The sequence below is a fragment of the Leucoraja erinacea genome, chromosome 29, assembly GCF_028641065.1.
Source record: "Leucoraja erinacea ecotype New England chromosome 29, Leri_hhj_1, whole genome shotgun sequence".
Lineage (NCBI taxonomy): Eukaryota > Metazoa > Chordata > Chondrichthyes > Rajiformes > Rajidae > Leucoraja > Leucoraja erinaceus.
Window position 1 is genome coordinate 11438878 of NC_073405.1, and position 12542 is coordinate 11451419.

The window sequence follows — 12542 nt, forward strand, 5'->3', positions numbered from 1 at the left end:
AAGGGAGAACTTATTACTAAATTGGATTAAAAACATTAATTTGAATTAATTGCTAACTAAAATATGGATTTATTGCAAAAGTTCCACCAGCTTTCATCTACACAAATTCTATTTTGTCCATTTAATCCTCATAACAAGAGGATTTCAGTGTAGGAGTAAAGAGGTTCTTCTGCAGTTGTACAGGGCTTTGGTGGGACCACATCTGAAGTATTGGGTACAGTTTTGGTCTCCTAACCTGAGGAAGGACATGTTTGTGATTGAGGCAGTGCAGCGTAGGTTCACGAGATTGATCCCTGGGATGGCGGGACTGTCATATGAGGAAAGATTGAAAAGACTAGGCTTGTATTCACTGGAGTTTAGAAGGATGAGGGGAGATCTTATAGAAACATATAAAATTATAAAAAGGAGTGGACAAGCTAGATGCAGGAAAAATGTTCCCAATGTTGGGCGAGTCCAGAACCAGGGGCCACAGTCTTGGAATAAAGGGGAAGCCATTTAAGACTGAGGTGAGAAAAAACGTTTTCACGCAGAGAGTTGTGAATTTGTGGAATTCCCTGCCACAGAGGGCAGTGGACGCTAAGTCACTGGATAGATTTAAGAGGGAGCTAGATAGAGCTCTATGGGGCTAGTGGAATCGAGGGATATGGGGAGAAGGCAGGCACGGGTTATTGATTTGGGACAATCAGCCATGATCCCAATGAATGGCGGTGCTGGCTCGAAGGGCTGAATGGCTTCCTCCTGCACCTATTTTCTATGTTTCTGTTTCTATGTAACCCCTGTTTTGAAACAAACTAAATTCTTGTTTTTAAAATAAAGTAGATTTTGAGTGGAGAAACTACAAAACCTTCAATCATAACAGCATAGGGCAGGTGAAAACATTTAGACACTAAGACATTCCAATTGTGTTTTTACCACAGTCATGGGATGCAAACACTTTAATGCCAATTAAGACAGAATGAAAGGTGGTTTGTGCTTATAAATTACAAAAATAGTGACTACCCAACCCCATTTGAATCCAAGAAAGAAAATATTTATCCAGAGGCAGATTGTTGTTATAAATGACATTTAAATGATCTTGTCATTGTAAACTGGTTTCTAATTATTTGTTAGAATAATTTGACATCATTTGAGAAAGTTTCAACACTTCTGTTATCCAGCAACATGGGATTGCATTCTCATTTATCTGTAATAATCAAAGAATCATCTGCAATAATGTTTTCCTGGTCCTGCACTGGTAACTCTGATGTTTTCTAGAAACTAAATTTTCCCCCTTTTTTTACAATCCAGTTGCTACCACTAACATCATCCAAACACACATCGGGTTCATACATATGATGATGGCATCAAGCCTCAACTTAAGCTTACCCCTCTCAAACTCTCCAGTGCTTAATTTATCACTTTGTTTGCCTGACATTCGTTCCTGGAAGAACTGAAAATTATTTCAATTAAATCACACTCCCACTCCTTGGCAGCTGTCCAAGGCTGAGATGACCATTCACAGCCGTATCTTATGAACCAGCCATGAATGCCAAACTACAATCTCTAACATCGCCTACTTACACCTCTAAATCATTGTCCAATGCTGCTCCACCTTCACTCGTCTTTAACTGACACTCTCCTCCATGATCTAACACCCATTTAACTCGTCTAAAATTCTGTAACAAGTTCCTTGGATGTATTTGCTCATCCTTCTAATTCTAGTCTCTGACTTCCTGATTTTAAGTCCTGCCTGGGTATTACGGCTCTGACATTCCCTCCTTGAAGCTGTCAGGTAATTTGTCTTTCAGATTAGAATGCTTCTTTGCTTGCTGCCAATTATGTTTGATAAAAGGTGCTCAAACTGCAAATCGTCTTTCTTCAAAATTGAGCAGGGTCCTACTGCAACTTATTAAATCACCCAGTACCATACCTTTATTAATTTAACTGACTAGCTTCTAATTAGATTTCTATTATATTTCACAAGTCTTTGAAGCTGCATGGTAGATGTTCATGTAATTTGAAGAGTACCTTGCAGCTGTTTAAAGCTATGTTCATAATCAGTTTCAATTTGAAGCTGTTGAGTAACTGAAGCTTTATTCTCCTCAATCACATTTTGTTACTGGTTTTGTAGGGAAATTAAAAAAAAATTACTCAATTCAAAGCTGGAGTAGAATAAAATATCTTAATATCAGGCCTAACCAATCTTAGAGTTGATTGTATTATACGAAGGATGTGGGGTTTAGGGAGGGTGCAAAAGCTATTCACCAGAATGCTACTTGGATTAAGGAGTGGTGGAATCAATATGAATTGTGTTCCACTGGGCTATCAGAGGCTGGGGGGAGACCTTCTTCCCTCAGATAGATGTATAAAATTATGAGGTGTAGATAGTCAGAATCTTTTTCCAGCAATGTCAAATACCAGAGAGCATCAGATTAAGGTGAGATGGGGGAAAGTTTAAAGGAGATGCACGAGGCAGGTATTTTCTTGCATTGTAGTAAGTGCCCTGTATGTGCTGCCAGGTGAGGTTATAGAAGCAGAGAGAATAGCAACATTTAACAGGCATTTACACAGGCACATGAACAAGGAAATGGGGGAATATGGATAATATGCAGACAGATGGGATTAATTAGACTGGCATTGTGGTTGTCACAGAAAGTGGGGTGCTGTACCTTTCTGTGGTCTCTGTTTCTATATAAGGCGAGGGAAACAGGGAAGCATTGAGTTCAGTCGGAAGAAGGGTTTCGGCCTGAAAAGTTGCCTATTTCCTTCGCTCCATAGATGCTGCCGCACCCCCTGAGTTTCTCCAGCAACTTTTGTCAAGCATTGAGTCAATGTTAGCTGGCTCAGGGCTGATAAAGCCCTAATTAACAAGGCCAAGAAACTCTACCAAACGTTAACAATAAACAGACTACCTCTGGAACTGTGAGGAAAAAAAACCATAGTAAGGGCTGAAGCCACACTATGTATTCTTGGAGAAAGATTAAATGAGTTAATGTCAGGCATGATGTTGCAAGCCTTGAATATGAAATCTAGAGGGAAACAGTGTTAACGTAAGCTAATGGTTTTAATGTACGTATACATCACAGTTTCTAGGTTGAGGTTTAGTTCCTCCAGCTTGTATGTGGCCTTACTCTGGCATTGGAGGAGGCTCAGATCAGAAAAGCCAGTATGGGAACGGGAAGCACAGTAAAAATGGTTAGCAACCGGGATATCCAGTACGCCTTTGCAAACAAGTGTGTTGGACAAAACAGTCTACGCTTGGTCTCGCTGATGTAAAGAAGGGAACATTGGACAATAGATGGAGGTGAGGGAGGAGGTATAGGGATAAGTGTAACAACTCTTGCAATTGCAGGAGAATTAATAAATTGTACTCATTTCAGTCAGAAATGTACACCACATAGAAACAGGCTCTTTGGCCCACCTCAACCTTGAAACTGTGATGTATACGTACATTAAAACCATTAGCTTACGTTAACACTGTTTCCCTCTATGCTCTTTCTAGCCAAGTACCTACCAAAAGCTGATTATATTAATTACAACCCTGGCTAGCTAGCCGCTTTTACAAGTGCCTGGCTGTCTGAAGTCTTTGAGGATCTGTGTTGTTCCTTTGTACAAAGAACACACCTCCTATGGGTAATGTCTCCAGGTCCTTCCACGCACTCGTCCGTTCTCTCCTCACTTCAGTTCTTGAAGAACCAATATTCTCCTATTTGTGGAAGAGTACTGCTTATATTGTTCAGTTCCCTTTACAGGCTGCCTCCTGTGCTGCAAAGCTATGTGCCAGCATCTATGTCATCTTGCAATAGGTCAAAATGATACCACTTTCTGAAACTGATACATCACAGTAATGTAAAATAAAGTCCAATAAGAGTGTTCTTGGAACTTAGAAAATGTTGATTTGAATTGTCACATCACTTTTAAAACATGATTAAGGCAAAACAAAATGCTGTTTTAATGCCATTAGATAATAGGAAAGGAATTACTCGACAGCTATTTATTTTCAAATTTACAACTGGCATTTTCCAGCTACCCAAGAAACTAGTTAATATTGGTGTTGATAAGTCTAATTGCTCCAACCTTCCCTCCCTTGTGTCATATAGCACCAAAACAGGCCTTTGGCCAACTTATAATTGCACCTGCCACTACCCCAATTTCTGACGGATCTTTCCATGTACGTACCATCCTCTGTGTGAAAAACTTACCCCTCTGTTCCACTTTAATCCTAACGTGGAAAAGAAGACTGTGACTATCTACCCTATCTTTGCCCTTCATATTTCATAAGCCCTTAGAAGGTCACCTCTCTGCCGTCTATGTTCTGGAGAAACAGTTGCATATATTTCATTCATTTGTTCTATATCTCTCTGCATCACTGTCTACATATCTCGTTTTCCATTCCCCCGACACTAGTCTGAAGAAGGGTCTCGACCCGAAACATCACCTATGCCTTCAGAGATGCCACCTGTCCCGCTGAGTTTCTCCAGCATTTTGTGTCTATCTCCAGCCTAACCATTCTCTCCTCATTACTCAACCCTCCGGTCCAGGAAACATTCCTGTGAATCATTTCCGCACCATCTCGAGCTTACTCACGTCCTTCAAGTACCTTATAAGTTCACAAGACATAGGAGCAGAATTAGGCCATTCGGCTCATTGAGTCTGCTCCACCATTCAATCATGACTGATCTATATTCCCCCCTCAATTCCATTCTCCAGTCTTCTCCCTGTAATCTTTGACACCCCTTACTAATCAAGAACCTATCAATCTGCTTTAAAAATAACAAACACTCTGACCACTGTCTGTGGCAATGAAATCCAGATTCCCCAGTATTAATTTATCAATGCTGTCCTTTCAAAGCAAGGTCAGAAGTAGGATTTTGCACTGTGTTGAAATGCCTTCAGCACTCAGATCATCCTTGCCTGCAGCTAGAAACATTCAACATGCGGTGAAAAGTGGGAAATAACATTGGCACTAGACATGTCTAACCATCTTCTCCTGACATTCAACAATATTTCTAATGCACATATATCAAGTTAAAATCTGGGTACCCAGAGGCACAAATTGCTACTAACAACTAAAGCCATTCCATCAACTATAATGAATGCACAAGTGCGGTGGAATATTTCCAATTTGATTAAATGAGTGCAGCACCATCTCAAACAACCAACAGATAGGGTACCAAAGCAACATTGCTAATCATTCATTTCCTCCACCACTGCAACTCCAGGCTGCAGCTCGCACTTTCTACAAAGTGCACTACAGCAATTTGGTAAGACTTCAAAAGTAGCGACCTATGATCGCCTTGAATTAGAAGTCCAGTAGCCTTGTGAAAATGCCACCACTTGGAAAATGAATTGCAAATCATTCAGTGTTGCTGGATCTAGATACAGGCAATGCCCGACAAAACCTTTCTCTTGCTCTTGCATCCACAATTTATGTGGCAAATGACTGCAAATCAATATATTTTACACGTTGCTTTGTTTCTCTCTTAATCAATCAGTGTCTGATGTGCTGAGTATTTTGCAACTTTTTGCTATTTCTATTTCCAATCTGTGCAGTATTTTTGCTCTAGCATCGTGGAGTAATTGTTTCTATGTTAGATCACACTGCTTCCATTGATTCTTGATCAACCCTAGACACAGAATTCTTCTCCTATTGGCATTATTGATTTCACATGTTAGAATAAAGTAGAGGATACAAAAGGAAGATACAAGCAAATGATGTAAAAATGTTGTTAGCAAGTTAGATTTTTGTCAAAAACTGATGAGCACAGTATAATTAAGATACGAACATCCAGATGAATAGATATTGTATGAAATTGACATACTGTGTAAAAATAAATCTGACAGCATCTTAAAATCTCTAAAATATAATTGCAGCCTTCTCAAGGGCACAATGACTTAGATACACTGGGACCTCGATGATCATAATGTTGGCACCACGTCTATCAAATATCAGGTTTGGATTATCAATCGGTAACATTATCTAAGTTTTCCTCACTCCAGAGGGCATGCTCAACATTTCCAGCATTTTCTTTTTAGATTTCCGGTTTCAATAACAGTTCTGGCGTGCATTTCAGAACTTTAATAGGTCCCTTTGTTTTCTGTCTCTCTCTTATTGCACATTAATTTATTCACTAGATAGTTCATTAAACATTGGGATCTCCTGATTTCACCCTATCAATGATAATCTCTGTGATTATGCAACCCCATCTCATCTGCCAAGTGACCCTCTCTGTAACCCAAAGCTAATGTGTTTTCTCAGCTTCCTAGTTTTGATGAAGGAGTCACAAACTGAAAAGCTTATTGTGCTTACTGGGTTTCTCCTTCCACGGATGTTACCAGACATGCTGAGCAATTTCCGATTTTTATTCATATTCCCAGCACGCGCAACTTTAATTTTCTATTACTGTCGACATCCAGTGGTTTTCCTAATGAAACTAAGCTTTCTCATCTTCCATAAAGGTATACATTAGTTGGAATTACACTTACTCCACCCATCTGCCATCTCCACCCTGTATCCATTTAACACTTGCCACGCTTTGGCCCCATTTCTCTTTTCCAGGTTTCTCCCCCTACTCTAATCAGTCTGAAGAATGGTCCTGACCCGAAATGTCGTTTGTTCCAATTCCCTCTACAGATGCTGCCTGACCCACTTAAATCCTGCAGCACTTTGTGTTTCAGTCAAGATTCTGGCCTCTGCAGTTTCACACGTGTCCATATTTATTCATATGTTTTGTTTTAACTTTACTTTTGTGCACACTTTGCTGGTAAAGTAGTAATGAATACACCAGTATAATTTTGTTAGATTTTCAAACAGGAACAATGATAAACAATGGGATTTCAACTATGCAATCAGTTATATAGATCAAAACAATATCTACATTAATCTGAAAATATCCATATGTTACAGAATACACATTAAACACAGAATAAAACTTGAGAAGATAATGCCAGATAACATGCATCTAGCATACAGGAAGGAGTCACCAAAGCTGTACTCACCCTGAGATGACTGAGATTGGATGAATGTTTTAATGAGGGTGTCAGTGGCCTGTGTGTACAGCGACAGAGCATACCGTAGAGATTGCAGATCAAGGCTCTTTTCCAAAAATGTCTTTTTTAGGCCAACTCCACCAGCATGGAAATATTGCTAAATCATGAAAGATTCTCAATCAGCTCCACAAGAAATCAGAACTAAAATTTCTTCCAAGATACAATGCTAGGTTAAGTCAATTGCAAGATCACCGTGTGAATTAGGTAAACATATGGAAAAAATATTAATAATGCGCAAGCAAGAAAATGAAATTACGGTATAGAGTTATACAGTCTGGAAACAGCCCCTTCCACCCAGCTTGTCTATTCTGACCAAGGTGCTCTATCTACACTAGTCCCACCTGCATGTACTTGGCCCATATCCCCCTAGACCTTTTCTATCCACGTAGCTGTCTAAATGTCTTTTAAATGTCATTATAGTTTCTGCCTCAACTATCTCCTCCAGCGGATTAGTCCCATATACCATCCATTTAATAGATTCCTATTAAATCTTTCTCGTCCAATCTCCGGTTCTTGATTCCCCTACTCTGGATAGAAGACCCTATCTATTCCCCTCATGATCTGAAACGCCTCTATAAGATCACCTCTCATCCTCCTATGCTGCAAGGAATACAGTCCAAGCCTGCTCAACCTCTCCCTTTAAGCTTAGGCTCTCAAGTCCTGGCAACATCCTTGTAAATCTTCTCTGCACTCTTTCCAGCTTAACAACATCTTTCCTATAGCAAGGTGACCAAAACTGAACATGATACTCCAACTGTGGCCTCACAATGGTTTGTACAGCCATAACATCTGAAGTCTGAATGTATTAGATTGCAACACAATCTTAATACGTGCCCTTGTCCCAAATAGTGCCCTGACCCACTGAGTTCCTCCAGCACTTTGTGTTTTGTTCAAGATTCCAGCATTTGTAATTTATTATGTCTGCAATATAATCTCATCCATTTACCACTCCAACTAAATGATATGTAATGATGCACAGTCATCTGATACTAGATATTTCACCAATATCTCATGTTCCTGAACATCTAACATTGTTAATTTTACTTTTCTCTGTAGAATTTCTATATTGAATAGCGCTGCTTCGAAAAACTTGTAGTGTAAGAGCGTCTACACATAGAAACTGTAAGGACAAATTGTTTATGAAATACAAGTATTGATTACCTTAATAGTATCAAGTGCAAGCTCCACTACAGCACACTGTTTGGGGGAAAGACTTTTGGCTTCTTCTCTGACCATATGATCCTGAAAAGTACAATCAGACAGTAATTTATCATAAAGGACAATAAAGCATACATCAAAATAACAAAATAAAAGTCATGAAACTAATGGAATTTCTCATTAATTTTTTCTATTTCCTTATTTTTTCCAATAATTTTCCTATCACATTAAAATGAATAAAGGTACTTGAATTAAAGTATCACATTTCTTGCCCTCCAGTCACAAAGTACCTCATCTGCAGCTAGTAAAGTGCTAAAAATCTATCGTGGCCTCACCAGTCCTTTCTCTTGTCTCCCTTATCAGCAGGTCAATACGTCTCATCTGGCACTAGGGATTATTTTACTATAATGTCCTTCTCCTCACTGAATAAAGATGAGAAGTATTAATTTAAGACGATGGCGCAGCAGGTAGAGTTGCTGCCTCACACGGCAGAGACCGGGTTCAATCTGACCTCGGGTGCTTACTGTGTGAAGTTTTCATGTTCTCTATGTGACCACGTAGGCTTCCTCCGGGTTCTCCAGTTTCCTCCCACTTCCCAAAGATGTGCAGGTTTGTAGGTTAAATGGGTTCTGTAAATTGCCCCTAATGTGTTGAGCGTTTATGAGAAAGTGGAATAACATAGAACGTGTGATTGGTGGTCAGCGTGGACACGGTGGGCCAAAGTGCCCGTTTCCATGCTGTATCTCTAAACTAAACCTCACGTCCTCTACCTGCGCCCACATAATACTTTGATCCCAAATGGGCCTTATTCTATCGAATACCGCAACAAAACCTTCTATGAGCTTTTAGGAGATTCTTATAATTGAGTGATCAAAAACAAATTAGCAGAATGTGTATTAAAATAGACTAATAGGATAATATTGGAAAAGTCAGCAGTCGCAAAGAAAGCACTTCATTCTTACATTTAGTTTTCGGTCTCAAAAACAACTAAATCATTGGAAGTTTAGACTTACAACATAATTGTGTGATAAACTACACTTGTACTTAATATAATTTAAAGTACTGGTTGGAATCACATTCACTGAGCAATAGAAATATTAGAGTTTATTTCATCTGATGGATGCTTGCCATGGTTACACTGGCAAAGATATAGATTAAGATGCACTGTACTCCTACCTTTAGTTTTGAAAGTTGCCCGAGTTCTTTTGCAGCGTTGAAAATAAGTTGCGTTCCCTTTGAAAAAGAAACATATACAATGAATGCCAATACTCAGCTGAAATTATAGTATTAAAAAAAGCTGTAACAATCTTGCACTTCACAAAACTTTTTCAAAATACAGTCACAGACACATTCAACACCAAATGATTTTCTTACATCGCTGTGACAGACAAGCTTCACCCTTCCCTGAAAAGAGAATATTTATTACCTTTTCACACATTGCTCATCTATTTATTGCAGAATGTTATTGACAAAAAAAACATAATAGTAACCACTTATATATAGGGAGAGAATTATTTTAAATTAAAACATGAAACGGCTGTGAAATCCATCTTAAATATCTGATAAAGATACATGGTATTATTATATTTAAACTGGAGTTGAGGTTCTACAATACAAATGTTTAAAACAGCAGCTGATAAGATTGACAGACATAGAACTAGGCAGGAAATTCAGGCAAAGCTATGCTTAGGTTGACTTCAATAAAATAGAACAATATGCGTATTGAGAATCTCAAAAACATGATGTAGCAATACCGTACTACATGAATCAACTGAAGAACAGTGACATGCATTTATATAGCATCTTTAGCGTAATAAAATATCCCAAGGTACTTCACAAAAGGACTAGTAACTAAAATTTGATACAGAATCTTACACAGAGGTAATGTGCTGAATTGTGTTGACTGATATTTCCAAAGGAAAGGAAACTGCTGATTATCCATCATTTTGAATTTCTGCACATGTGTTAGTCACATACGGAACTCTGGCATGTGCTGAAAGTCATGGGCCAGCACATCAGACTGTCTACTATTTGGCTGCAATCAACATTTTGCCCCTGTGCAAAATAAAAGTGCAGATAAAGGCTTTACTTATTCATTTTGATTTAAATGTTTTAATTACGTATTGATATTTTAATTACATTTTGATCATTATAATTTTTTTTTAAACTATTAATAATTAAAATGTCTCTATTAGTTGTAATTAAAAATAATTAAAAGCCTTTGACGGCTGGTGAACTGCATGGGGTCTGAACATGGTGTCTGAGATATAATACTGTTTCAAGCCTGCTGCCACACTGGACGTTTACTGGGTGTAGGGGCTCGCAATCAGTATATGAACAGGCGTTTGGGTCCGCAGGCAGACGGTCCAGACAGAAGGCCTGGTCTAGCCTGATCTGACCCATTAGAGCAGGTGAGCAAAAGCTTCAACAAAATTGCATCTGAAAAGTATAGTATAGTATATCTTTATTGTCATTTTCCTGAGTACTCACATACCCAGAGGAAACAAAAAAAAGTTGCTCAACCAGTGTCCATTCAGTGTGCAGTAAAAAATAAATAGAAATAAATATACATATATCATGAACAAATTAAACACTCTACTCTCTACTAAACATCAACAGGCGTTCCGATCGGCAGCGGCACGACAGTGGCTCTTCTGCAGTGTGTCCAGGTTGGTGGTTGGTGCGCGATACTTTGGCAGGGGGCAAAGTCCGTTTATCAGTCTTATTGCCTGCGGGAAGAAGCTGAGGAGCATCCTGCTGGTTTTGCAGCTAATGCTCCTGTACCTCTTCCCAGATGGTGCAAAGTACAGAGGTGAAGAGACAGGAAGAGACAGGAAAGGAATTAATGGGTAGCCATCTTGAGAGCATGAATTCACAGCTGTCCAGAATGGAACAATTAAAAATCGGAGCTGTGCTAGAAATCAGAAGAGGCATAAATGTCTCAGGGAGGAGTGGAGAAATTAGCAGAGGTTTGAAAAAACAAAGACAAAATGTAAAATCCTAGCAGTCCTTAACCAGGAATGAGTGTAAGTTCGGAAGATAAGGATGATGGATAAACACAATTTGAATGGACAATTGCCCAAATTATCCTCATTTAACACACAAGAACAATTAGATGCAAATTTTAGACAGAGTGGCTCATGTCTGCCTGATGACAGAAATGTAATGGCACTGTTGTTTAGATTCCATGCCAATCTATACCAATTTATCCTCTGTTCTGTCAGAGAATCTTCATTTACATCACAATATATATTTTTGGCTTGCCGACTTAAATAATTGAGAACTGAGAAGAGACTCTGTGCTTTAAAATGTTAATGAACATTTAATTGTACCTGCTATATATTCTGTGATCTGACAAGGCAACTTTATCATGTTGTGAATTTAGTGGTAACTGGTAATTTGTGTAAACATTGGAAACAAAATAAATGTTTTGTGGGAGAAATGTGTTGCTGGGTACTCACACAAGCATATCTATTTTCACCACATAATTGTAGAAGGCATTTGTATTTTTTTGGAATAAATTTGTATTAAACCCTCTGTGTGCTCAGGATGGTCGTGACTATCTTCCACACTGTTTATTTCATCCCCAGGATATCGCATGTCAGAAAAAAATAGACAATGGAGATAACACCTAAATGAATGGCTGTTATTATTCTACAGTAAAACACGAAGTGCAGGAGTAACTCAGCAGGTCAGGCAATATCTGTGGAGGGAATGGATAGGAATCATTTTGGTTTGAGACATTTCGGGTTCAGATTCAGACCGATTTGGATCTCGACCCTAAATGTCGCCTAAATGTTCATTCCCTCCATAAATGCTGCTTGACATGCTGCATTTCTCCAGCACTTTTGCTCAAATTTTATGGTGCCTCAGTTTAACACTACAAATAAACAAAGGGAAGTGCAAACAAGAAACTATAGTTGACAGACGTCTGGGTGAGAACATCGGTAGCAAACCTGGGTCTGAGGAAGGGTCCCAGCCCAAAATGTCACCTCTCTAGGGGTCCTCCAGAGATGCTGCCCTACCTGCTGAGTTACTCCAGCACTTTGTGTTCTAAACATAGGGAAGTTATTGATCATAAGATCCAAGTTACACCAATTCAGAAGAACATGAACTGCAATGACACTAATGGGCAGCAGGTGTATGGGAAGACGTTCCCTTTGTTCCCGATGCTCCCTTTCCTTTTTTGCTATGTGATCATCACTGGGTCTAGATCGTAGAACTCCTTATCCAACAGAACAGTGAATGTCCCTTCACCAGAAGGACCGCAGTGGTTCAAGGCAGTGGCTTAACCATCTCTACATGGCAGAGGGATGAGCAATAAATGCTGACCTGGCTTGTGCTGCCCAGATCCC

General features: G+C 39.1%; 1 protein-coding gene across 1 annotated transcript in view; it reads right to left on the bottom strand.

Moving 5' to 3' along the window:
- LOC129711157 (protein unc-13 homolog A-like) overlaps positions 1-12542 on the bottom strand; it is a 162571-nt gene that overhangs the window by 10416 nt on the left and 139613 nt on the right. Inside the window, exons 37-40 of the mRNA XM_055658609.1 lie at positions 9562-9591; positions 9364-9420; positions 8191-8271; positions 6979-7126 (exon numbers count right to left, since the gene is read on the bottom strand). Coding sequence (XP_055514584.1) covers positions 6979-7126; positions 8191-8271; positions 9364-9420; positions 9562-9591 — 316 coding nt within the window. The remainder of the gene's footprint in view (positions 1-6978; positions 7127-8190; positions 8272-9363; positions 9421-9561; positions 9592-12542) is intronic.